At 39.7% G+C, this 27908-nt stretch overlaps 1 protein-coding gene across 3 annotated transcripts; it reads left to right on the top strand.

Moving 5' to 3' along the window:
* Positions 1-31: 31 nt before the first annotated feature.
* On the top strand, positions 32-27424 carry SLC13A4 (solute carrier family 13 member 4). 3 transcript variants are annotated; one of them, XM_019292662.3, is made up of 16 exons: positions 33-892; positions 6555-6683; positions 10026-10162; positions 10370-10551; positions 11242-11296; positions 12929-12980; positions 13704-13781; positions 15061-15251; positions 16415-16534; positions 19395-19496; positions 20615-20716; positions 21763-21860; positions 22960-23090; positions 23469-23630; positions 25136-25273; positions 25914-27424. In XM_019292662.3, the coding sequence occupies exons 1-16, from the start codon at positions 794-796 to the stop codon at positions 26049-26051; spliced, it is 1914 nt and encodes a 637-aa protein (XP_019148207.1). In that variant the 5' UTR covers positions 33-793; the 3' UTR covers positions 26052-27424. The 3 variants fall into 3 exon arrangements, with proteins under 3 accessions (XP_019148208.1, XP_019148207.1, XP_010408704.1); XM_010410402.4 differs by having other exon boundaries at positions 35-892; positions 12929-12968; XM_019292663.3 differs by lacking the exon at positions 16415-16534 and having other exon boundaries at positions 32-892.
* Positions 27425-27908: the final 484 nt, after the last annotated feature.

Raw genomic sequence — 27908 nt, 5'->3', positions numbered from 1 at the left:
GTGGAGCAACTTCTACCTTCAGCAGTCCTCATTGGTGAATTAGAGTTGCCTGTAGCTTTTTAACAAGTTTTTGTCTTGAGATCAAGTATAATCCATGCTGGAATTACTGCCCTGTGAATTCCAAGCTCAAGGCAAAAGTAGGGTAAAGGTAGATACAAAACAGAAGCAAAGAAATAAAATCCGAAGGAGCTGCAAATGGAGGGGGGGTTCAGTCTTTTCTTTAAAGAAGAAGTACCTGAAAATTTACTTCTATGCACTGAACAATAAGTTGTTTGGTTTAGTAATTTTCCAGCAGAAAAGGAACTGTATATGAGACTTTCAGACTATCAAGCAGAAGGAAAAGCAGCAGCCCAAAACATATCTCACCTGATTTATGAAAACAGGAACCACATCGCTAGATGATGGAAGAAAAAACTTTATAAAACATGGGAATAAGGATACAACACATCTACAACTGTGAGTCTGAATAAAAAAGAAAATTTGTCAAAAGATCACTATGCTCCAACTTGCAAATCTCTGCATGTTATGGTGTGATAATAATTTGGATGTGGTGGTGAGCCCTACATAAACTGAATGTCTTTGTAGTCGATAAACCTTTTCAAAACAACAGATTGGAGAACAAATAAACTAAGAAAGATATTTTAGGTGACTGTGGGGATAGGAGATGAGATGCTGAGAGATCTTTTGGGGAAATGCAGGCACAGGCGAAGGAAAACGTGGCATGAAAATTGGAACATCTGAGGAACCAGAGAAGAATCTGAAGGAGGAGAAAGCCACCAGGAAGTGAAAGAGTATGGCAGTGATGAAGGAGATTCTCCGATCCAGAAATCTCTTGCTCGTTGTTCTCATTCCACTTCTGCTTCTTCCTCTGCCGCTCATATACCCCAGCAGTGTAAGTACATTTTCATTTTCTTTTTAGCAAAGCCTCTGAGTGCAGCAGGTAGTCCTGCTGATTAAGCTTGCAGTGTGCAAAAAGAAAGACAAAGACCTCAAGAAACACAGATCTTAGAAAAATCAAAGACTCAAATTTGAAGGACTGTGAGGGTCACTGAGAAGTCATCATGGTAAGAGCCAGGGGTACCTTGAGTCATGTCACAAGCAGAGCTGAAGAGCCAGGTGAAGCTAGTAAAGCACTGTTTTAAAGCAGAAATATTGGATCTCTTCTTTTTCTAAAATAATATCTGTGTGGAAGGGGGAACAGAACAAACACATCCATGAAATTTTCTTTAAGGAGAGGTCTTTAAAAGGAATACTTATAGAGTCTTTAGTTTTTTAGTAATAAGTATGCATGGAGGGACTTTCAATTTAGTGTGGATTTATAAGGCAGCAATTCAGGTGAGGCAGGAACTAGGACTTGGTAGCAATGCATGGCACTGACTGCTCCAGAGCAGGTGGAGGTGCCTCTGCTGAGACATTGCAGCTGACACTGGCTCATAAATGCTGGCCCAGAGACATACACAGCAATGCAAAGGAGGGAATATCCTGTGCTTAATACACAGACCAGGCAAAGGGAGTGCAGCTGTGTTCCTGACTCTGCTTTGGAGCTACTGAATACCTTGGCCACATGGTAAAGTCCTTTCTTTGCACATCTCTGCAGCTGTAACCCATAAAATAGCAATGTTTTCCTACCTTATAGAGGTGGTGATATTTAACTTATCAATATTTGCAATGTATTAAAAATCTGCAGCTTGTCCTTCCCCATAGCCCTAGACATAAATCTGTCCAAAAGGTGCAGTAATTTCCATTCCGTCCTCTGCCCTGCTAAAGATTAATTCTTCCTTATAGTATCAGGGGATTTATGAATACTACTCCTTTATCAAATAGAAATGCAAAGGATTAGGAACTGTATAGCTGTTTTCATAAACAAAACAGTAATATTTTGTTTAGAAAGATAACCAGGATTCATAGAAAGGAAATGTTCCTGCACCACTGAACTGTATGTTTCACGTTTTCCTGCTCTGAACGTCAGTGTATCTTGGCTGGTCTCTTGCAATACTTTTTCATCTCTTTTACCTCAAGAGAGGGAATGAATGACAGACAATTGTGCTCTTCAGGGAACAGAAAGGCTCACCCTTTCACAGAGGCTTGTTTTACAGAAAGGTTTAATCTCCCCCCATGTCCCTGGAAGGGTGACATGAAAAGAGATGCTCCTTGACATGCTCAGCCAAGGGAATTGTAAAGCACCATATGGATGCTGAAGCAGGAATTCACTGACAGGATTGCTCCAAGAATTACTGTTGTACAGCACCAGCTCCTCTGCACTATTACTCTGCACCTTGTGATGCTGCTTTACTGCAAAGTGATGTGAAAATCCAGCTGGTGGTGATTTACATCCACTTTGTACATATGTGAGTGACCACAGAGGGTAAAGTACAGCTGAGAGTCTGACCAAGAGCTGGACAAATGTTTATAGTGCTATTAAGAAAACAACACCACCAAGTAAACTCAGCTGACAGCACACTATTCAAGTGCCTTTGTGTAGATTTTACTTTGTTACAACCCATTGATTATGATTACTTTTTAAATGGGAAGATTAAATTTGATGCCTGCTCACATGGTGGTATTTTTACATTTATATTAGGTTTTTTTGTCTTTTTTTATAGAGATTGAAATTACCAGGTCATTTATATTTGCATTTCTGCAGGGAATCAGCTTGCAGTTTCTTTGATGATACCAGCACATCTCTGCAAACGTCAAAGGAGCATTACATGTATAGTGGCAAGAGTGATCAAAGGGAGCACAAGGACTCAGAATTGTTGTTAGATGCTGCTAATGGGAATAAAGTCCACAGCTTCTTTAATATTATTTTGTGACAAGAAATGGTTGGGTGAAAAATAAATTTGATAAAATTTGCTTGAATTCTTTTTCCCCTTCCAGAGTTTTGACTGAAATTGTACCACAGGTTTGGACACACATAAATGTCTTTCAGGTCAAAAAAAGTGTTTGCCTTAAACTGTGGGTCTTTTTCATTCTGTCCTTATTTCCTTCATTGTTCACAGTGACGTGAGCATTTTTGCTTCTTTTTTGTAATCTTTATCCTCTTTTTTTTTTTTTTTTTTTCTTTTGTCATAAAGCCACCAGAGATACCATCAGGCATGCCACATGAATTCAGTCAGTTGAGAACAGGCTTTCTGTGACCACTGTTCCTGTGGCCACACTGTGCCCAATCAAGGATCAGTTTGGATTGCTCCTCAAAAGTCAGCAGCTGGCAGAGCTGTGAGACCTGCAGTATCAGGGGATGCTGACATGCCGATATGCCAAATCAGCAGAATGGACCCTAAAGCACAGAACGTGCTCTGAAGAGCCACAGATGACATCCTTTCAGTCACCTTTGGTTTTATTTACACCGGCCGAAGACTGGAATTTCAGCATGATCCCATAAAATCAAAGATGTTATTCCAGAGGCTGGACTACTTCTTTGCAGAGCTTAACCACACCTCTGCATGCAAGATATGCAATGCACACCTTTAAGTGGGCAAATTTCCAACACAGAATTTATTCTTTCTTTTAATCATTCTGAGATCCTTGGATATTTTAGTTACAATAGTTTGATGCATGACCCTTAGTGTGGAGTTTTTAGCCACAGCTTCCTTTCAGCTCCTCTTTTATTTCCACCTAAGGGACTGACTGAAGACAGATAAATTGATGATAGTCCCTTCAGCCATCACATTTTCCTATTCCCTGCTTCAAGCTCTGAGGTTGGCTTAACAGAAATTTTCAGCTGTATAACAAATGAGGAGGGTGAAACACTTAAAATTATACTGCCACTGCTTCAGTCTAGTACTTAGTAGCTCTGGTAACCATTAATTAAATATATAAACTCAGCTCAATTAAATAGAAGAGATTAATATGGTTTCTCTTGGAAACAGAGAAAAATAAATAAAGTTGCCAGACAAGCCGATTAAGTTTATAGTGGAGATTAGCAAGCTTGGCTTTCCCAGTGCTCACTTACAGTTTTGTACCATTTAAAAATGGGAGGGTTTTTTAGGGTGTTTATTTTGTAAAATGATTGCAGCCTGTTTTGTAGGGAACACAAAGACTCTGTGCCCATCCCAGTAAGGTTTCGGTAGAGATGCAACTTCCCTTTGTCCTATTCCATTTTCATTATCAGCCTACTTTATTGCCACACAGAGAGGAGTAATAAAAAATAACAAACAATTACTCAAAGAAATTAAAGAGAAGTGCATTTTTGGAGTGAGAAAATGGTTTAGATTCAGGTTAGGATGAGAGCAATTTTATTAATTTTGGCAAAACGTACCCCTTGGATTTTACATCTGTACAGCTTTAAAATAAAAATCACTGATTCTTCTTTCATTAGAAGTTATTGTTCTCCTCAGACAACTGCTGGATCTCATACAGAGCCCATGCAACATAGCAGTTTTTTAGCAGAAGCTAATGAGTTAAAAATTACATGAGTCAGAGTCACTAGGTCACAAAAATGGCCCTATGCTCTGCTCTCTGTAGAATATTAACCTTGAAGTATAATGTAGTTAAAAGTGACTGAGCAGCAAGTTGGCTAATCCAGAGCTAAATTTCTCCAACAGCCTTTCAGATACTCTTTATAACCTCTCAAGTAATTGGAGTCTATCTGCTCAAAGGAAGTTAGGTTTTCTTCTAAATTTGTTTCAGCTATTTTGGTGGCCCTGCTTAATAGAATCACAGAGTCATAGAATCATTAATGCTGGAAAAGACTTCTAAGATCATCAAGTCCAACTGCTAACTCGGCACTGCTGTGTTCACCACTAAACCATATTCCCGAGGGCCACATCCACATGTCATTTGAAAGCTTCCAGGGATGGTGGATCCACCACCTCTCTGGGCAATCTATTCCAATGCCTGACCACCCTACCACTGAAGAAATTTTCCCTAATATCTGATATAAACCTACCCTGGCTTTGTTGAAATATAAGTGTTTAATGTTACACTTCTCTGAAACAGAGCGGGATCTGGCATTTAAATATTTAAATCCAAGCTTCTGGGTAACCCTGGCTGCAATTCTTACTCAAGTAAAGCAATCAATACATATCAATCTATCTTAACTTTCTCTGTGGGTTGTGTTCTGCCTGTTATTACTTTAAGCAGTACTTCAAAAAAAAGATCAACAGTTGATTGTAGCTCTTTGCTAGAGGTAATGTAAAAATGACACCTATAAACATGAATTTAAATACAAGCTATTGATTCATTCCATTGAACCCACATCCCTGTATAATTTCACTAGGCTTTACCACCTCGTTCACAAAAGTGATTGAAAAACAATGAAATGTAAAAACATGCTCATTGATTTGCACAGGGATATGTGAGAATTGCTTGTGTGACCTCTTGAAAGCTGCTTTATTTAGAAGTCATCCATCCAGGAAACAAAAGTAGTGAATTTATATTTTAAGAGACTCAAATAGCATTTGTGAACAGGGAATTTTCTAAACAGTAGCCATTTGTGAGCTGTGACTCCACATGACTCGATAAATTCATATGCAACGTCTGGTACATAATGAAGAATGGGTACATTTATAGCTGGAGTAAATCAGTGCAGACCTACTAACTATCATAGAATGCAGGTTAGGCCAGTACAGGACTTGGCTTCAAACTTGAGAAAAGGAAAGGAAAAACCTTTTCTTGAGGGTAGTTTCTGTAATTATTACCGGCAGATATCCAGAGGTTTCTAAGTATAGAAACTATTGGTAAGATAGCAAATTGAGCCTAAGGAGAACTCCAAGGAGTGCAATAAATAAAGATATATCATAGAAATGGACCAGAAGACTTCCATGCACTAGCTGTGTTTTCCTGTAAGAGTATTCAGCAGATAGCACTTTTCTCCATCATACCCCAGCTCCCCATGACTGCTCAGCATGATGCTCTCATGCCTTTTTCTACCAGAACCTTGGACAGCAGCAAATTTGTTTCATTAACTCCATTCACCCATTGCTTCCAACCCTGCAGGTCTGTGGTCTTCTTCCAAAGGTCTTTAGAAATTACCTGAGCAAATAAAATCATCTAACAAAAGTGTTTGCACACTGTTAAAAAAAAAAAAAACAAAAAACAAAAAACAACAACAAACCACAAGTTTCCAGAGCATTTCCCAAAATAACTATGAGGCAGTTTTATGGCAAATATGAATGCTCTCATCTGGTCCTGAAAAGTAACACTTCTTGTCTTTGTCTGGTACTGGAGACAAAAACATGCAGAGATAACAGGTCAACAGGTCTAATCTGAGCAGTCATGATTGAATGCTTGGTAAATATTGGATTATGGAAATCAAACAAATTTATAAATACACTTGAAGCCATTATTTTGCTGATAAACAGGCTTATCCCAATGCTTTGTCCTGTCTTATATGTGAAAATTCTCATTAGCATAATCTTCAGAAGCTGTCTTTTCAGATGGTAGCCAAGATTTCACACCCAAACAGCTGCACCTTTGGAGGTCCCAATACAGTCCTTTTTGGTTTTTCTAGACCCACGCACCCAGAGTCTGAAGAATCCCATGGGTGAGTTCACAGATCTCCCACAGCATGTGGTGGGGCAGTAAGACTCATCCTCTGCGCTTCGTTCCTGCAGGAAGCCTCGTGTGCCTACGTGCTTGTGGTGACAGCTGTGTACTGGGTCTCTGAAGCAGTGCCTCTTGGGGCAGCAGCCTTGGTTCCTGCTTTCCTCTACCCTCTCTTTGGAGTCATGAAGTCCAGCGAGGTCAGACCGTTGCTCATTTTTGTCATTTAATATTCTTACTCTCAGCTAATTATTTGAATAATGCTGATGTTAGTGCAGTAGCAAGGCTTAGAGGTATGGGAGGAAGCAGCGTACTGTAGCAATCTGTTTACCCATTGCTCTTCCTAGCCCACATGGTTCCCCCCACCCCCCGTTCCTCGCCCCTAGCCCTGGCCGCTCCCTCGGGCTCTCCCTATTTGCTCCTGTACCCTAACCCCGCCCAGGTACCGCCCCTGAGCCCCTGACAAAACCCCCTGCACCCCGGTCACAAGGTCTCTCTGACTCTGGGGGTAGCTGGGGCAAGATGTAACTATTAAAAGATCCTCTTAAACCCTCATGGAGAGACCCTTCTCGCCTCCCTTGCCATCACTGGTTGTAAGGCTGATAGCTGACCAGAGCAAAACCACAGAGCCATCCAAAATGGACTACGGGAGGGTGAAATGGTCTCACTGCCCTAAGCAGCTCTGCTGAGCTCTCAGGAAAGCTGCAGCCTGCTAAACTAAACCTAGCAATTGCAACAGTGTGCATCTCATCATGGGTAACTGCGTCCCACCAGCTCTTTCTTCGACAGAAGATCAATAGAGGATATAATACAGGCTATATTAGGCAGGAGGGATGTCCATCCTTTCAACTGCTGCATCACAACCTATTGCTCCACAGGATCCCACCTTTCCCCTCCTCAAATCCATGTAAAGAGCAGCTACAGGACACACTGTAAAGTTTCCTTCCAATTGTATTTGCTGTGGATGTCATATAAGGCAAGAGGGTACATACGCTAAAACCAGTTACCATTTACTGTAAAAAACTAGATAATTTTGTTATCCAGGTGAATGTCTAGTCCTTTTTCAAAGCTGTAACCTAGTGCTGCATTGTAGCCATGAGTTCTCAGGCAAAGGAGTAGCTGTACAAAAAAGTCTCTATGACCAGGCCTGAATTTGCTTACTTGAGTTTTTTTTGAATGTTAATTTCTTTCTTTATATGCCAATAATTTATTTTATTTTGTCTACAACTTCTTTCCCCCCTCCTTTTTTCTATCTCTTTATTTGGGCATGAGGGGACAGCACATTTAAGGACAAGTAATACAGATAAGACTGCAGAAGTATATGTAGCAAACATAAAATTGTTGGATTTCTCTCACAATCTAGCACTGGGAATACCCATAAATGGATAGAGACAAGCATGAGCCAAGAGTTTTATGACTGCTTATTCCCCCAAGTTTTGTAATAAAATTAGATGCATTTTCATACAAACACAATTCGGTATTTTCACAATCTTTTCTTCCTAACATTTTCATTAAAAATTTGGCAGCACACTGGAGAAGGAAAATTTAATGGCAGCCTGAGAGAAATTCAGTGTAATATCAAATAAAGTGACAGTAAGACTGCTGAAAAGAATGTATTATTTGCTTTAGGAACAGAAATAAACCCCTGCATTCAAAAATAAACAACTCTGATGATGTTGCAGTATTTCCAAGCTGTTCAGGAGTGACTCTTGCCTAGAAAATTACTACTATTTAAGCAACAAATTACTCACAGGGGCTTAAGAACATGACTCAGTGTGTCATATATATGTATGTTGGTGTTAATAAGACTATTAGCATTCACTTATTTCTCCAAAATGGCTGTAAAAGGAATAAAGGAAAAAAAAAAAAGAAAACAGGTTCTTCACTCTGCCAGGTTGATGGATTTCCTACATTCACCTCATTATTTTTTGAAAAGGTAGCAGGAAAATAAAGTAAGTTAATGAGAAAGAAGACGGTGGAAGAAAGCCAAAAAGGTGATATTTAAAAGTTCTGGCAAACAACTATGATTGCCAAATCTATTTAGGTCACCACAGGGATTTATTAAATAAGTGTTATTAAATGTATAACTTGTTGCAGATTTCACAAAATAACATTAGTGTCATTCTTGCACTTTATGGAGGAGCATCAATATAACTGAGGACAAAGGAAAAACTATTGCTTCCTCTGTTCTTAATTGTTTTTAAATGCTGGCACCTACATTTGGTTAGAGGAGTAGTTTTAAACTGAAGAAGTTATGTTTTTAGAAAAATATTCCAGTAACAGCCTAGGAAGGTATTTCCACTCTCGATATGACCGTGTCCCACAGCCATAGGGAGGAGGAGAGAAGATCCAGCAGGCAGGAATTGTGCAGCAAGATTGATTTATTTAATTATTTTACAAACTCTTTATAGACTTTTTTCTTCATAGTCTAATTGGACAAAGGACCAGCCACCCCTTGGGGTGATTGGCTAAAATCCTAAAACATCCATTGTCAAAATATTTTTCTACTGTACCATAAACATAGTTCTACAAGGTCGCAGGTGTTCATGGTTTACAGAACTTCTGCTGTTATCTTCCGTGAGAGAGAAAAGTATCCCATGGTTTAAAAGAAGCAGGAAAATTCCTTGCTAACAGCATTTTTGGATCCACAGGAAGGATTGCATCAAAATTAAATGAAAAATTTTGCTAGACCCCAAGCATCTGTTTGCAACTTTTATTTTCTCCCATTTTGTTTGTTTTTACAGAAGTATGTGTGTGTGTTTGTGTAAGAATTGTATGGTTTGCTTAATTTGCCATTTTTGCAGTTGCTTAACAGAATATCTTCTCATTTTTTTAGCAAGACCCACATTCACAATTTCTGCTTTGGAGGTGGTCTCTTAATATTTTCGTGAACCAGTTAATGGGTTTTGCTCATCGTCTTTAAATTAAAGTTCTTCTTCTTGGAACTTTTAAAGTGGAAATGGATTTCCAATGTGAAAAGTTTTGGCACAGGGTTTGTGGATCACTGCAGCAATATACCAACCATTTCTTATCGCACTCAAAGAGCAAGTCCCACAGGACTTTTTTTCTGAAGCTGCAGGTTCTAGGGATGCCACATTTTGCCTAAAAGCTGAACATAACAGAATAAATATAAGCAAGATAGACAAAAACATGTCCAGAATGAAAAAGCAGATGAAGCACAGGAGTAAGCTGCCTTCAGTGCAGTTTTGCCTGTGCTTGTTTCCCTCTGAGACTAGTTGAGTATGACTGATTTACTGCAGGCACTGAATATCCTGCTAGAAAAAAATAACATTTCTCTTGATCTCTTCAAAACTGAGAAGCCTATAAACAATAGGGTAGAGAACCTTATTTGTAAACACAACAAGAAGGAGATTAGAGAGACTATTTTGATTTATGAATTCTTCATTTTCTCCAGCTCCCTGTCATTCTTACTCCAGGGAGCAAAAATGCGCAAGGCTATATTTCTTCTCATTCAGCATGCTTTCTGTGTAGAGTAGTTACTGCTTTTTTAACTGACTGATTCCCCCTGGCCCTTAATGCAGGTGGCTGCTGAATATTTCAAGAACACAACTTTGCTCCTCATGGGCGTGATTTGTGTGGCAGCTTCTGTAGAAAAGTGGAATCTCCACAAGAGAATTGCCTTGCGCATGGTGATGATGGCTGGAGCCAAGCCAGGCATGTGAGTTGAACCTTTGGCTTGGGGGTAGCTTGAGCCTGACAGCAGCAGCTTGAAACCTCTCTGATCTTCCCATCCATGGGCAAAAGCTACCTTGGTTTGGGGCATCTGTCACACCCATCTTTCCTTTCAGAGTCTGAAAGCTCACAAATTTTCCCCTCCTTTTTCTTCCCCCTGCGATTCCTCGTATTTTCCTGTGCTGCACTCCAGGTTGCTCCTTTGCTTTATGTGCTGCACCACGGTGCTCTCCATGTGGCTTTCCAACACCTCCAGCACAGCCATGGTGATGCCAATCGTGGAGGCAGTGCTCCAGGAGCTAGTGAATGCTGAGGAGGAGTGCGAGGTCATCACGACTGCAGGCAGCACCGTTGCTGAAGACAACAAGCCAATAGGTACTTTTTAGTACTGGCCACTCTTTTCTCTTTTGTTTATCAGTGACCAGGCTTGTTGATACATATTATTCAAATTCTATCGAGGTCAGATCTGTCTGATTTATACTGCCAAAAGCACTGATATGTACTCTTTCTTTTTGTACTCTAATATTCCTTTCAAAAAATGAAAGAAAGTTTCAAGAAGTGATGGAAGAACAGGAGCTGGGAAACTATACTGAATTAGGGGATCTGCTGTGGCTGTGTGTAATAAACTTTTGGGTCATAGGATTTTACAGGGTTGGGAGAAAACCTCTGAGAATAAAGTCCAGGAAATTTAGAAGAGGCTCAGAAGCTTTCTCTTGACAACCCCATAATAAAATTTGATAAGAGCTCTAAGGTTCATTTTGTTCATTCCTTCCCAGAAGGAAAAGGTTTAGGAAGAAAAAGATCTCTCCTTTCTTTCACTTTACAGTTTCCAGGCAGAAAATTTTTTCATCCAACCTTGTCTATTATTTGTAGGTATCACAGTCTTTTAATTGCCAGATGCACATGATCAGTACAATACAGAACAATAAAATGCTGCATAAAGAGAGCACCTGAGACTGTTTGGACAAGCTTTTGTTTGTAGCAGCTTCTCCAGGTCCAGTGCTGTGGCCCAGGGACTCAGCTCAGTTCTTACCCCAAGGGCTGCTCTCTGTTCCTTTGTTGCAGGTCTCGGTGAAAAGCATGGCCAACCTTCACTGGAGCTTATCTTCATCAATGAGGAGTAAGAATGAACCCTGTTCATCAGGACTGGACATTTGAACCCTACACAGGTTGCAATGAGATGAACCCAGGAGTAGAGCCAGGAAGGGCAAGCAGAATCTTGCAAGTGAATGTTTCACATGTGACTGACAAGGAAGGCTTACATGATAAGTGGGATTAATGCAATGGTCTGGATCTCACTAAAACTTTGCAGTATTCATTTATTTTTGAACACTATGGATATTTTAGGGAGAAGGAAAATATTTGTAGAGGTTTGAAAGCTCTTTTGAAGTCTGTGTTTGTGCTGTGCAAGAAAGTGCTGTGCACAGATTTTTATTTCTGTTCCCCTGAAGGAACAGTGATGGAGAGGATCCAAATACAGCACGGACTGCTCACAGGACATATCCAGAGGGAAATCACTTACAGAGAATTCCTGAAGAAAGTCTGAACTGCCTGCATTTAAGAGGGAGATGAGAATGGAGGGTGGAGGGAGATGATGGGAGGCAGAAAAATGCCCCTCCTCCCCCACAAAATTTGTAAAAGGATTTTTTAAATAGAGACAAATTTCTTCAGAGGTTTGAAACACTAACAGTTTCAACTAGGTCTCTATTTGGGGCAGAATCTAGTAAGGGGAAAGGGTAAATCAAGCAAAGGACTAATTTCTTTGTCAAATTATCTAATTAACCATCAGTTAAGATATACAAGACAGTATACAAAGCTAATGTCCTAAAAATTTATTATAGGCTAATTTTGAGGACCATCTTATGAAGTGTGAGAACAAGTTGCACAGTCCCTTTTTGAGCTCCTTCTGTATTGTTCACAGCTGTTCAAAATAAAAGAGAAACAAGTATTTTTTTACTTTAAATGTTAATTAACTTTAAAACAAATATTATAATTCAAACAGTACAGGTTGATGACTTTAAGTTAACTTGCAAGATCTAAATAGTTTTCTCATTAGTCTAGAGACTAATTGGGTTCTCCAATATTGCCTCTGTTACCTCTTTTTATCCCAGCCATATTTTCCATGCAATAGAGAATTAAGTCTTCAGATTGGCATTGTGCCAATTATGCCTTTAAACTCTATTGAAGAATATGTGTGGGATATTTCATACAGAACTATTATTAAAATAGGATTACTCGAACAAGAGCTTTGAATTTGGCAGGAAAAGTAGCATATCTTCTGGAAAGAAATTCAGTGGATTGTTTGCATGATCCACATGCCACACAGGACAGGTTTTAGGGAAGGCTTTAATGTGGTACACGTAGGTACTCAGAAACAGCATTGGAAAAGTTGGTAGAGGAGGGGCTTGACTAGAACAGGCAGCAGTGGTGCTGGATTGCTTGGAGATGCACTCCACAGAGAATGGAATCCTCTGCTAGAACGGGGTAAATGCCACCAAGAAAACAACCTTTATTTTTTGCACGAAGGTGGAACCGCACTGCTACCCAGCTAGAGATAGAACTATGGAACATAATAATGACTCTTATTGTTTGGCCAAGAGCCCACATAAGAGGTTCTAATAAACAGTATTCAGCATTTCAGTAGGCATTAGCTCTCCTGCAGATGTTGCCCCTCCTACCCATGATGTGTGCCTTTTGCGGGAGCTGGATGAACAGGCATTTTTAAAGTATATTTTCCTTTCTTTGTTTTTAGTGCTACTACTACTGACTTCAGCTCCTTGATGCACGCAAAGGTATTGTCACAGGTGATATTTTCTGAGCTACACTGTCTTCTAACGCAGGAACCAGCTGAGCAAGATGCACAAAGCTCTGAAAAACACTGCTGTTTCTTTTATTTCAAATGTGTGGTGGTCACTGGCAGAAAGTATGTACTGCAGATGGTCCTGCTTTGTATTTAACCTGTCAGCCTGCTTGCACAAATCAATTGGGGAACATTAGCTCCATAACAACAACGACATAAGTACAAAACAACATAAGTTTGTTTTACTTCCTGCTGGAGATCCTGAGATCCAGTCAGCAAACTAACAATTCCATATGGTTTCCAGCAAATTCTTTTGGAATAGGGATCATATCATATGGGTATGATCTTTTATTGCTTGGGCATTGCCAGCTTCTGCAGCTGCGACTTCTCAGTTGCTACAGCACATATCACAAAGTCACAGGCTCAAGGGACCTCTTAAATTCTCCTGCATGACAGAGGAAGAAGACCAAATCTCATTATAATCTGACTTTAAAATCACTTTAAAGTAAAAAATCAAGGAGTTTAAACTTTTTTTTTCCCCAGCATAAAATTGACAGCTGATTTTTAGTGGGCTGGATTTTCTTGTAGTTTTGGAACCATTTTTTCTTCTTCCTTCTTTGTCCCTAAAACCTGCTACCCAGTACCTTTACAAAGCATCACAAATTCTATTCTAAGTGCCCCTAGGAACATAATAAAGGCTAATCCAAAGGCATTTTTCTCCTTGCAGAGCATGAATGGTGTGCATATGATAGCCAACCCAATTGGAACAATGAATTCTACGAGCAATGGGCAGCACCTACCTCAGGTAAGGAAATGTTAGACCTGGGGGTGAGGCAAAATACCACCTGCTCCCCACTGTTTCGTATTTGTTCCTTGAAAGGAATCACTTTCCATCACCTCACCACAGCCACGGCTTGGCCCTTTGCCAGTTCTTGCTCCCATTTAGATGCAGCCAGCACAGATATGTTCAGAAGACCCATCCCCAGTGGCTGGGACAATTCATCTAGCTTTATATTTAGTAATGTGATCACGAGTTTCCTTTATTATTTCACTGTAATAGCCACTTTGTTTCTGTAAATCCTCCTTGGAAAATAGCCCAACTCAAAAACAACAGCCCCTGACACACAAAATCCTACTCAGAATGAAAAAAGCAGCAGGCATGGACCATTAATCTGTTCAGCCACTTTGTTAGGTTGTCTTAGTATCCACCTCCTTTTTGTCTTCCAAAATATCCAGCCTCAAAATTCTCCATTAGATCAATTCATTCTAGTATTTCTACTTCTCTCGAGTGGATCCAAGAAGAGGTTGCTGTTTGGATGACAATTTTGTAGAATCCTAATGGCATAAGTTTATGCCCACCAAAGAACAGGCTAAAACCAACATACAAATTTGTGTTCACAGTGCAAAAATAAATCAAAATACAAATTAGTAAATCTAACAAGCCTATTTGAACCACTTTCTGCCTTTTTTCCTCAATCCTAAATTACAGGTTGCATGTGAAGTGCCTTGAAGTACTGTACCTTTTTTCCCAGTACAAGGACTTGATTTATAGAGTTACCTGCCACTTAAGAAAGCTTCTTTTGGAGCAAAACTTTCTGGCATCTTGTCCTTCCATATTCCCATTGCCCAGCCTTTTCCATGACGTTTTGAGATCCCTGGAACTCCATTTCTAATTAGAGGCTCTGAGCCAGTTTAAGTGTGAAAGGTTCACCAAGCCTTTGTGTGGTGGCTGCTCCTAAACCTCAAGGATTATGAATTCCTTCTGCTGCAGTGCTGGCATCCTGTCCCTGCAGCCCTCAAAGGCTTTCAGTGGCCCACTGATATTCCAGTCAGACCCAGAGCTGGCCCAGACCTTAGCCAGAAGTCTGGTTACTGCTTGTCCTACATTTCTGTCACAGACCAGGCAGTTTCAGGCCCCTGGCCAGGTTTCCAGGACTGATCCCAGTTAACCCCTGTGAAGAAAAAAACCTGCCCTCTCTTACACAAACCTGTTTCTTCTCTGGGCCCCTTATCGCTCTGGTGTATGAGCGTGCTGGGCTGGTGTTCTGATCACCTGCTTTCCTTGTGAATGTGTCCCCTCACAGGCTCAGATCCTGGTCCTGCCTCCTGAGTCCCCGGAGCTCGGCCTGAGCACCAAGTACCGGTACCAGACCAGACATGACCACATGGTCTGCAAATGCCTCTCACTGAGCATCTCCTATGCAGCAACCATTGGGGGGCTGACCACCATCATTGGCACCTCCACCAGCCTCATATTCTTAGAGCACTTCAACAAGTAAGTGATAGTGGGATTTGGTGAGAATGGTGGGTGAGTCATTGTCATCCTTGTGGGTCATTTCCTACCTCAAGGAACCTTAGTAAGACAGTCTCTCTGAAGGAAAATTTGCTTCTTTCTCTACTCTAATGTTATTACTAAGGGTTAATGTTTGAAAGTTAATACATACCCATGTCTGTCTCCCATGCAAAGTAAAAACTCCTCAGCATGTGGTAACATTTAGGTTTCTCCATCAACTTCTTTTGATTTGACATACTGATTATCATGAAGGCAGCAGGCACTCTGGAAAAGTAAACACTAGAGCCATGAAGGTATAGCAAAGAAGAGAAAGAAATACTCACAAAAGAAGAAATGTCATAAAATCAGCTGCTCAACATGTAGTTCAAAAAACCCCCCAGCTTAGATATGTGGCCTTACACGTTTGCTTCAGAGAAGATGGGAAGCAGCTCTCTGATCACCTAAGTATTTCCTTTATCATAGGCCCGGGGCTCTCAAAGACATGAATGTTTCAATGCCAGAAACGTGAATGTTTTTCTGTCAGAAGACTGCTGGTACTTCTCATGCACAGATACACATCCAAGCTCAGACCTGATTCTGACTACCTCCTGCTGCCCCTATTGCCTTGATATCCCTCATTTCTCTCTCTTAAATGGTCATAGCAAAGAAGAGTAAGTTCAGAAGTCGTTCTTAATCCAAGGATTTGGATTTTACAGAATTTTCCAAGATCTTGCTTTTATGACAGTTGCATTAAAAGCACTCATCAAACATCTTTGTCAGAGCACAGCAGAATGCAGCCACTATTTGGGTGGCCCATGAGAAGACATACAAAGAGATTCTGGGTGAAATCATTCTGAAGTCTGACAACCCTAAAAGAAGCCTTAGTATAAACCACAGGTAAGGATGGAGTTTCACTCCTGGCATCTCCAAGTGTTTTTGAAGCTGGCCAGACAATCTGGTGTTAAGGGTTTGGAGAGCTATAGTGTTAGTGTGTTGGTTTCACTCTGCACAGGTAATGCAGCTATTGCAAATGCAAACTGATGGAGTTTTTCTCTCATGCCATGACAGATATATATGCCTAGAGATGTGTGTGCAACTATGACTGTTGGAGGTCCCTGTCCCTTTACTGTTCTAACTTCTCGTGCATCCTCTTTTATAATTTACAGCCAGTACCCAAAAGCTGAAGTGGTGAATTTTGGAACCTGGTTTCTGTTCAGTTTCCCCATCTCCCTCATCATGTTGGTGCTGACTTGGTTCTGGCTGCACTGGCTGTTCTTGGGTTACAAGTGAGTGAAGGTTGTTCAAGATACATGGATTACAAAAGCAGGGCATCTGTAGCTCCTCTCAGACGTGTCTCATAAAGACATTTTGACTGGAAAATGACAGAATTTAAGGCACAATTTCCTTCTTCTTGCCAGAACAATTACCAGAGGAAATCTCACTGCTTAGCTGCCCTGCAGAGGCAGCAGTATAGAGAATTGCTGCTTGAGATTAAAGTGCCCAGGTATTGCTGATAGAAATCCTTACTAAGCATTCAACTGTTTTGGGCTTTTTTCACTCTTATGACAATGAGCATTCCCTTGTGGACCAAAAATCTTGTTACGAGTCCTTTTGGAAAAGCACAGTTTAAAAGATGGATAGAAAAATAACTGCAAGTGAACAAGTTACTTGTCAGATCTGCCTCCAGCTCAACAAAATTAATGTAAAACCAGCTAAAATGAAAGGTAAACAGACTCCATATATATTTCCACTCTTTAAAGTGGAAAGGACTCACAGCCTGAGACAAATACATTTAATACCAGTAAGTCCCTAAGCCCCAAAATAAGAAAAAGTCTCAATCTTCTAGTTTATTGTACCACATATTGTCTTTACAAAGTTAATGAAAACTGCCTAAATGTGTGCATTTAGAGTGGATTAGTTAATCTGCAATAAATTGTGATGCAGACACATTTACTCAGAATTAAATTGGCCTTAATTTGATTTAGTTTACTCTTAAATGTGAACTGAACTGACATCACTATTTCACCCAGGCCAATGACTAAATTGATAATGAGTTCTGCTCACTGAGTGCTGTAATGAGTGCTGCTGACCTTGACTAGATTTGAAGTAATTTAGAGGTGAATGGCCCCATGCCCCTCTCAGTGAGTCTCTGAGTCTTGTAGTTCCAAATTAAAAGGCTAATATAAATTCCCTCCACCACTTTTTTTTTTAATCTTGAGAAGAAACAGGCCCTAACATACCCTCAATTAATTTGGTTTAACAAAAAAATAAAATTGAAATTCCACATTGCATCCAAGACTTCATGCTGATTAATGTTGTTCTAAATAATACCAGAGACTGAAGCATTATTGACTTTTTGAGAAGTACTAGTTGATTCCAAGCCTCCTTAATCTCTGACTTCTATTCACCGCAGTTCATTAAAGAACATATTATGTTAGGAGCTGGGCTTCAATACCCTGCCTTCACATCCTCCTGAGCCTGGAAACACTTAGAACATGTTGAAACAGCTGCCTAATGCTTGTGCACAAATGTTTAATGAATTCTCGTAATGTTATTTTCCTAGGAAGCCCTATGTCATCAATCTGTTCTTACTTGGCTTAGATGGAACAGAATTTCAGACTTTAAGGCCCTAGACCAGGCCAAAGGTGAAAGAGAATGAACCTATCAAAGGATCTTTGTCAGCAAAGAAGAGCTAAGGGTGGAATTGTTACCACAGAACTGGTCTTTATAAACCATATAGCTCTTCTCTTCCAGCCTGGAAGACTCTTCCAGCCTCTTCTCTCCCTGCTGGTGGATTTTACTGGTCTAACAGAAAGGTTTGCAAGGAAATTTAAAATACATATAGATGAAAGGCAGTGCTAAGTGAGCTAAAACAATGTGTTACATATTTGCCAAAGTGAAATGAAAACCCTGGTTACGTCCTTTTTTTGACCAGACAGGGCCTGTCTGGATCTTGAGCAATGCAAATTCATTTGAGAGTCTGGCCTTAAGCAAATACATTGAGGGAGATTGAAGTCCATGGTTTGGCCAGTGCTACATCTTGGGTGTCTAGTGAGGTACCAAATGAGATATTAAAATAGCAGGAATCATAAAAACCCCTATTATCACCTAAAAGAACTATAAAAGTTGTGCTGCCAGGGTACTTCAGTCCCTGCTGCTGCCTCTTTTAGACTGGCTTAGATCCCCTCACCCCTCTGTGTGACAGAGGGTGCAGCTGGAGTGAAAAAGCAGGGATCTGTGGCTCAAAGCACAGCAAAGTAACACTTCTGGAAAGAAGAAAAGGAGAGGGTTGAAGTGAAGTTGAAAGCATCTTCATTTCAATTAAGAATGTCCATGCTGTCTTACAGAACAAAGGCAAACTGAACAAGCTAAGGGCTTCACTTAACATTCATGAAAATGTATAGCAGGATCAATACACCCAGCTAGGAAACAGGCTTGTGTTTTCATGTTCCCAGCAGAAGTACAGGCATTTTTTGCCTGGACAAAACACCAGGCCAACTGCCCTGGTGCAGAGAAATATGGTGCTTTTCTGGCTGTGCCTGGTTTAGAAACAGCTGTTTCTATAACAGTGTGAGTACAAGCAGACAGGTCGTGGCAGCTAATGGGATCCCAAGCACAGTTTTCCCTCATTGTTTACTGTGAATCCTGAATATTCAAGTCAAATATGGTCTCCAAAGCCAGAGCAGGCCCCAAATATGTTGGATAACCCTGATCCAACTGGAAAGCATAGTTAGCCCATTAAAAATTTCTATTGATAGCTGACCTCTGTCACAATATTTCCACGTGATGATAGAAACTAGCCGTAGCTTTTAGAGGTTTCTGGCAGCTCTTTGACGAAGCCTACGCAGAGGGAGCCCAGCCATGGCTCAAGATGGCTCAGTGATACCAATCAGTACTAGTCAGAGCACCCTGGGGACCTTCCAGCTATGACTAGAATTGAATCTTAAAAGAACTTGAAACCAGATTAATCAAATATCACACGCAGAAATTTCCTTTCCCATTACCATCAGGCCTTGCCCCAGTCACATCTTGTCCCAACAGTCCCTGACACCAGAATTTTCAGTCTATCTCATTGCTGGGATTTTTTAAGTACTTTTTTCCCCCCCCTCTTTTATGCCCTTGACTAATTTTATCGTGCTATCTCAGTTTTAAAGAGACCTGTTCTGTGAGCAAGAAGAAGAAGACCAAACGGGAAGAAATGTCAGAGAGAAGAATTCAAGAGGAATATAAGAAACTGGGAAATGTTAGGTAAACCAGACCTTCCTTCCTTGGGACTTTGCCTCTCTAGGCAGAACTATCCTTTCCTATTGCCCTCCATGTTGCCTTTGGCTCATGTAGCTTGTTCTAAAACTGTCGGCTCTTTTTCCTCCCTTCCAGGATAGAAATAGAACTAAATGCAAAAATGAACTAAAATCAAAGACTTTGTTACAAGCATGAGTGTTAACATGTAACTCACTTATTTATTTCAGAGGAAAAAGGAAGAAAAAGGAAAGATTCACATTTATCCCAGGGTTCAAAGGTCATCTGAGTCAAGCTGTGTCTTTGAACCCTAAAGGACCCCTTTTCCTAATTCAGGCACGTTCTTATTTTAGTGGATAGAAGTTCAACAAAGACTTTTTCCTAGGCCACCAGTTGTCCAGCCCTGCCAGTTGCCCACCATCTTTATGCATAATGGCAAGAAATGTCTCTTGAAGAGATTATTTGGCAAGATTTTCATTTTCAAAAGGGCTGATATGCCACAGAATTCCTTCTCCACAAAACATTTTTGTGCTGTTCAACCGAAATGTTGACAGATCAACTGCCTGAATAGAATAAACTCTGAAACTAGACTGTTGTTCAGGATGAGCCTAAACTTGAAATCATTCTTAATTTAAATCTATGCTAAATTAAAAATCCTCAAGCCACCTCAAGTATCCTCAAGTCACCTTGTGTGCACCATCTGTGCTAATTTACATTGTCATTTGCTCTTAGGCTTTCTAGCCTTCTAAAAAATGCAAGAGAATATGTTTACAGTGTAATGCTAATATGAGCTTCACCTTGTTAACTCATTTAATCAGATAATAATGCAAATACAAAACAAGCATTTAGAAATACTTTCCTTCAGGTCTCGCCCATGAATGATTGAATTGCAAATACAGATGGATATTTTTAGCCTACTTTTTACTGGGTTTAGATGGTTCCCAGCTGGGAGCCAAATCTAGAATTCTTTAATTCAAACTAATCTTCCTTGCTATTTTTCATATGGTTTTTATTCTTTTTTTTTTTTTAAGTCAATCTCTACTTTCTTACTTCTTCTGGAACTTGCTCTTGAGTTTTCAGATGACCTTGGAATTACTTCCTAATTTTCTCTGTTCTTTTATTTCTAGCTATCCCGAGATGGTGACTGGATTCTTCTTCATCCTGATGACCTTGCTTTGGTTCACTCGTGAGCCTGGCTTTGTCCCAGGATGGTCATCTTTTTTTGAGAAGTGAGTAAAATTACCTAAAAAACTGCACAGGAATACAACTTTGCTTCTTACGACTTTCTACAATATTTTTTTTCCCCTAAGACATCATCAGCCACATTTAATAAAGCAGTGAAAAATGGAGTCCTTATTAAAAAATTAGGATTTTTTTCTTAAATTGTGTTTGTTCATATAGTGACAAATTCCATTCTTTCTCATTATTCAAAATGAGCTAATTAGAGAAAGTAAATTAAGCCATTTCAAATGTAAAAGAATAGGAGGGTCAGATTTTGAGCTTAAAAAATTTTAGTGCATTCATAGAAAAGTTGTCACTAGAATATATTGCAACTATAATTGAAATTAAAATTTTTGACAAAGAGTGTTTTATCAAGAAAATGTCCATTCAATTAAATATTACTGAGAATGGTGACTGAAACAAATAATTTTTCTTTTATTTTAAATAACATTGAAACAAATTACATTAAAACTTACTATAACACACTTTGCACATCAAAGAAGAAATGATTTGAATGTAAGTTTTCTTTATATTGCATAAAATTAACTTTGCATTCCAATTTTGACAGAAAAACAATTCCTAATATTATGATTTTCTGGTGATCACTGGAGTCTGGTACTCCTCAAAATACTTTTACAGAAAGAGTTTTAAACATTTAATTTAAAATCAATCTACAGTTAATTTCTAAAGGATCACTTGGGTTTGGCTTTTCCCCAGAATGTGTTTACTGTTTCTTACTTCTAGTAAACACACTATATTTCTGTACCTCCAAGTTAATAGATTTGTAAGCCAAAAGGGATTATTTTTTTTCAACCAGAATGTTAAAAATTGTTGAGCAATGATTGAAGTTGGCTACAAAAGTCAGTTTAACAAATGGGAAAAAAATCCAATTTGTATCCTTGATATGCAGGCATATTTTTCTAGAGGGCTGTTAGTATTACTTCAGATGTGGAAATACAACTGCACCTGCAGAAATGTGCTTGGAGTTATGTACCTGGATTGGAAGTGTTTCTGTTAATGTGTTTTTATGAAAACCTTGCTTTTTCTTTCCTAGGAAAGGTTACCGGACCGATGCCACTGTCTCTGTATTTCTTGGGTTTCTCCTTTTCCTGATTCCAGCAAAAAAGCCATGTTTTGGAAAAAGGAAAAAAGGTGAGGAGGATGCAGCAAGAAAGAGAGCTGGTACATTTTTCAATGTCTAATGATTTATTTTTTTGTCTGTAAAAATTCAAAGAAGAAACTTTTATGTTGGTAAGTCAGGGTTCAGTTTCTCCTCTGATACCGGCCCTTCGTACACCAGACCTCCTTCTCCTTTGCCATAATTCATATTGTCTCATTCAGAGGATGATAAACAGGTCTTGAATCTGAGACTGCCACCTCTTCAGTGTTTTTCAAATTTAGGACTGAACTTAGAAAAGGTTCAGATGGAGTTCCATATTAAAGAACTATAATGCAAAAAAAAGCTGAAGATAAACCCTAGTAAAAAAATCATCACTTATACAGTGGAAATCACAGTAATGTCTTAAGATAAACATAAAAGAGGTCATAAAATCCCAGACAATGTTCCAATTTTGTGCAATGCTTCTCTCACAGTCTTCTTGATAATGAGATTATTTCACATTTGTGTTTGGGTAGCACTCAGTGGTTTGATCAGTTTGCTGTGCCAGGCTTTCAGCAGTGCTGTATAAAAGTAGAATGGTCTGCACAGTCTTACATGGAGTTATAGATGTATATAAACATACATTTTTATACTGTCATATATTGTACAGATTTTAGGAAAACATGACACTCTCTAACTCCTCCTCCAAGAAAATACTCAGGCACTAAAAATCCTAATGTCCTCAGATAAAATCTAGGGGCCTAAATGCACTTTATCAAGCATCATGGCCTACTTCATAGCCCTTCTTTGGTAATAAAATCCCATTGTAACACCTTCTCTGTAGTCTACAGATATATGCACATGTGTATCACATGAGGCACACAGTCCCTCAAAAAGCTGTAACATGAAAACACAGGGGTTTACAACTCTTTACATCAACAGAGCAGCCAAGGGAAAGCCAGGATATTTGGAATTAATGCACTGCATTTGCTGAGGCCAGGCTAGCCAGAGAAATAGGCTGTGGACTGCCTCTTTGCCTCTCTCTCAGGTAGTGCCATGCATATTCCATCATTTCCATTCTTGTAAAAATGTGAAGATCTTTGCAAAAAGGGCAGTATAACACTGGTCACACACTCACTTTGTTTGATATAGGAGATGGTGAAAAGTCAACAGACATTAACAGCCTGGAGCCCATCATTACCTGGAAGGACTTCCAGAAGACCATGCCCTGGGAGATTGTAGTGTTGGTTGGAGGGGGTTATGCCTTAGCAGCTGGATGCAAGGTACTGATACAGATAATTTTTTTTATCCTCCTTTCTAAAAATAGTATCAACCTGCTCTTTTATTCCTTTGTATGCTCCCCAGTTTGGATTCATGATGTGGATACTTACAAGTTTGTACATAACTGAGGGAAAGAATTGTTTCCCACACATAATGTAGTAGGTAGCTACTCCCTGCACTCAATATGTCTTTTTCTTGCTATTTATTAAACACTGCAGTGAAATCTACTTTACTGAGCAAAAGGAAATGCAGAAAGCATGGACCTAAACTTTGTTTATTTGCTGGTGGGATTTGCTGATGCAAACTGCCACAGAGAGAAGAATCTGTTTTACAAACATACCAAGTATTTAGTAATTCTTGTGCTTCTGTCTTTTCCCCAGACCTCTGGCCTCTCTACATGGATTGGACGTCAAATGCTCTCCCTGAGCAGCCTTCCCTACTGGGCTGTAACTCTGCTGGCTTGCATTTTGGTGTCCATGGTAACAGAATTTGTTAGTAATCCAGCAACCATAACCATCTTTCTGCCTATTTTATGCAGCATGGTGAGTGAAAACAGTGACATTTTTAGTCTGTTGTTTCCTGACAGGCTTGTGAGAATTTTTTAGGATGTCAGGGTCTTGGCACTCTGTTCATATGAAACCCAGCTTCAGTTCCCAAGCTACTGTTCTGTAACTTTGGAACTAGGACAAATAATAGAATTGGGCAGCCAAAAGCATATTTTAGCACCAAGGAATTTATAATACCTCTCAGACCAAGTGCACTGAGGAATTCATAGGCCAAGTACAAGAAAAGGCAACTATGGAATCAACCAGAGAGGTGAATTTCACATAAAGCTTGAGATACTTTTATTAATTTTTTTTTTTTAATGTGTTGCTCATTAGTAGTCATCAGCTCCCTATTTGTAGGAAAAGACTGGAATGCTGAATTTTATTTCAAATTGTTCAGAAGGGTGATCTGGTAAGCATACTGTCTTCCAACGAGGAAAGAAGAGATGTTTGTAAGGGGCAGAAGAAAACCCAGGATGCTATTGACAAAGGTGCAAGAAAGAGATACTAATTTAATTTTATATTGGAATAACAATTACAGAAAATTTTCTCTTTATTTTTTTTATGTAATGTGAAGCTTTTCTTCCAAAGACTGTTGGTCATTATCCATCTTTCCCTATTATAACAATTTTATGGGATTGTCCCAAAGCACGTTATGTGAACAGCTCTGAGGTAATATAAAGGTATGGTCGACAAAAAGAACTAAGTGTGTTTCTGTGGCTTAGGAGTTCAGATTTGCTTCTGCTCCATGCAGAAAGTGACTCTCCTAAAAAAGTATTTAGAGCAGTAATCTACTTGTAGTGTGAATTGCCATCTCAAGGCAAACTCTCTTTTTTGATTGCAAAAGGAACCTGGAGACACTCCCCTCCCCAAAATGATGGTAGCCTTGTTTACCCTTTCCCCCTTCCCCTCCGACATAAAACCAGGCCAAAGCCAATGTAAATGAAAATACAAAATTTTATCACCACTGGAAACCGCAGTAGAAGCACCTTTCTTTAGCCCACTGTAAAGAATATTCCATCATCTCTGCCTTCTCACCATGCAAGCTTGGATCACAAACAGCTGGTTCTCTAAACCACTGTTCAGGAGGACATCACACAATATCTCAGCATATTCAGCAGCTAGAAGAAGTGAGTTGTTTGTGTTAGCCTGTCGTGACTTCTCTTGGATGAAGACTGAAGTGGCAGTCAGTGTTAAGACCCAGAAGACACAATACAGAATGACACAGAGAACAAGTAGGAGAAAGAGCAAAGGTGGCCTATTAGTAGCAAACTCCACCCTCCCTCAGTGTGAAATGTCACAAGAGAGATCCCTGGAGCACGACCAGCTCAAAATTATGGCATTGCTCTAAAAAAACCCAACCAACCAAAAAATAATTCACACTTAAGTTTACAAATTAGGCAGATGGGATTCACAGAAAACAGAGAGGGTCCATTCATACTGATTGTCAGCAGTGACTTTTATTGATTAGGTAAAACACCTCTCTCCCTCTCTTCTTCCAGTCAGAAACACTGCTCATCAACCCTTTATACACCCTGATTCCTGTCACCATGTGCATCTCATTTGCGGTGATGCTGCCAGTGGGTAACCCTCCAAATGCCATTGTCTTCAGTTATGGGCACTGCCAGATCAAAGATATGGTGAGTCTTGGGTCTGGGTATATCCTCCCATGCTTCATGCAACTTCAACACCTAGTTCCAATCCACCAGCCAAAAATAATAATAATGATTATATTGGTGCTAATACTAAGTAATGATGTCTGCACTGCTGTTACATAATAGAGCTGTCAGGTTAAGAACAGCAAATCTGCTGTAGGACACACACATTTCTTATCTTTATTTTTTTCAATGAATGTAATGGTCTAAAGAGCTTCAGGAGTATGCAATTCTTTGCATTGACCTATTAAGACAAGCACAAGAGAGCAGGAGAAATTAGATTTATCACATAGCTCCACAGGAAGTCATGTATCACCCTGTTCTGTGTGGTTTAACTCCCCATTCTGATTATCAAGGATGAGAAGTTTGAGATTATCAAAATTGAGAAGTTCAAGTGACAAACTGAGCAGTTCATAACGAACTGCATCAGTCTTTAACCATCATTCCTGAATACTCTAACATATACCCTGACACATAATCCTCATTTATGCTTTTTTTTCTGGCTCTAGAAATCACTATACATAAATTATCACACTGTGTGTAAGTAAGTATAGATTTTTTTTTCTTTTTTCTCCTATCTTAACTGTTTTTGATTAAGTTGCTCTGATGCATTTTGCTTTTGCAGGTGAAAGCTGGCCTGGGTGTAAATCTGATTGGCCTTGCTGTTGTCATGGTGGCCATCAACACATGGGGAATTAGGCTCTTCCAGCTGAACACCTTTCCAGAATGGGCAGCAGTCAGCAACATCACAAGCCAAACATAATCTTCAATGAAAAAAAAAGCAAAGGTGCAAGACCAAAGCAAGTTGGGACAAAATATTGTGCCTACATTTCACATAGGAAAGAAAGAAGGAAACTTGTGTATAGAGAGAACCAGGATCCATTGTAAAACCATGAAGAAAATCCACAGGGAGGTCTTCTGCAACAGCTTTTCTGTTCTGAAAATCAGAGTTAAAATGAGAGATTAGCTTTGCTCTGTTGTTGCTTTCTCTGGGATACCATAACTCAGAAAAAATCCACTCCTCCAGATTATCTACCTATAGCTTTTTCATGCCTTAGAGCAATTATGTAACTTGTATGTAGGACTCCGGGGCAGAAGACAGGTACTCATACACTGGTGTACTCAGCAGTAGAAGATCCAGTCCTGCCACTGACTTACAGTGATCGTAGGGTGAGTCTTATTCCCAAATCCAGAAGAGTTTTATAATCCTACTTCTTCTGAAGGAAAATTATTATTCTTCTTTTGAGATGATTCATCACTGTTTTGCAAAAACCACTTTTCCACCTAACTCATATGACCTGGACAGAAATCCAGCCACCAACTACCAGCTACAGCACTTCAAAGGGATAATAGGAACCGACAGAGAGGAAGGACAATTCTCCTTAGAAGGAGAATGTGTTGTTGGTTTTTTTTCACACAGCACTAATATAAATTTCCAATATTGCAGTACTTGCAATCTCTGCTTTGGAAGAGTTTCAGGAATAGAAAGTTTTGTTCAAGACCTTCTTTATCATTACTGCAGTGGGAGTTCTTTCAGCAGGGGAAGCTGTGAGCAGCAAAGTCTTACCAGGCCAACACCCCCATTGCTCCTCTGGCTGCTGTTTAGTTATGCACTTTTGATTCTCCTGACAGAGAAAGTCTCCTCCCCAATGGCACTCAGCGCTGCTCCATGAGTAAGAAGGGAGAGGGCTGAAGTGGAGTGGTGCTGGTGTAGCTCCCCATCCTGTGCATTCACTTGAACATCACCCCCCCTGCTCTCTAGCAGCCCAGAGAACAGGAACTCCAAACGTAGAAAACTGACATAAAGTAGATAACTACCAAGCCAAAAGGCCAATCTCTTTATCTCTCATCAACAAAGTGAATACCCTGCTTTCCTCAGTGGATCCCTGTGGCACTCATTAAATCTTCTCATGTATTATGTCCTGGTTTTAATAATTTCCTTAATGTCAATACATTTAAGCTGTAGATTAGAATGATTGAATCTCATGTAATCACACACACACTTTAATGAATTTTTCTTCTTTCCACTTTTAATCTAGTGTGATAGATAGTGTGAGTAGATAATGTGCAATAGATAGTGTGAATGTCTATTCTGCAAAAATAAAATGGCAATAAAATGAATTATTCACTACTGCACATTCTGGTGCTCCATGAGAATACAAATTGGATATACTTCACCCATAACCCACCAAACCCTTAGAGAAGCAGTGCTGAGACAGCAAGAGGTGTTGGTTTACTGCTTCTGTCAAAACAGAGGGATCCCACAGACTCGGAAATAAACAGATACAATAAAAGGTCATAGGCTGGCAGAGGGGAAGAAATATGGGAAAAACACAAAAGCATGTCTTAGCCCTTGTTCCAAGAGCAGGAAGTGGCATCCTTTAGCAAAACAATTGATATTCCTGGTAGTTCCTGTGAATCTCATTTTGAATAGCAAAGTGTTCCTGTGCATCAGTGGCTTAAAGCATCCCCATGACCCCCTGATGCATAAAACGACCTCGGCCTCACTTTTTCAACTCTTCTCTCATCTCACCAGTTCCTGTGTTCCCCCACCCCAAGCCTGCTGCTCTGATGCACTCCAGCACACAAAGCTCACGCCAGCCTCTGCCATGCAGATCCT

The sequence above is a fragment of the Corvus cornix genome, chromosome 1A (genome assembly GCF_000738735.6).
Source record: "Corvus cornix cornix isolate S_Up_H32 chromosome 1A, ASM73873v5, whole genome shotgun sequence".
Lineage (NCBI taxonomy): Eukaryota > Metazoa > Chordata > Aves > Passeriformes > Corvidae > Corvus > Corvus cornix.
This window is presented reverse-complemented; position numbering and strand designations above follow the sequence as displayed.

Coding starts and splice junctions, on each gene's coding strand:
- SLC13A4 (XM_019292662.3), top strand. CDS start 794: ATGGCAGTGATGAAGGAGATTCTCCGATCCAGAAATCTCTTGCTCGTT. Junction 11,297..12,928: donor CTTATCTTCATCAATGAGGA/GTAAGAATGAAC, acceptor CTTTGTTTTTAG/TGCTACTACTACTGACTTCA. Junction 19,497..20,614: donor AAGAAACTGGGAAATGTTAG/GTAAACCAGACC, acceptor TTTTATTTCTAG/CTATCCCGAGATGGTGACTG.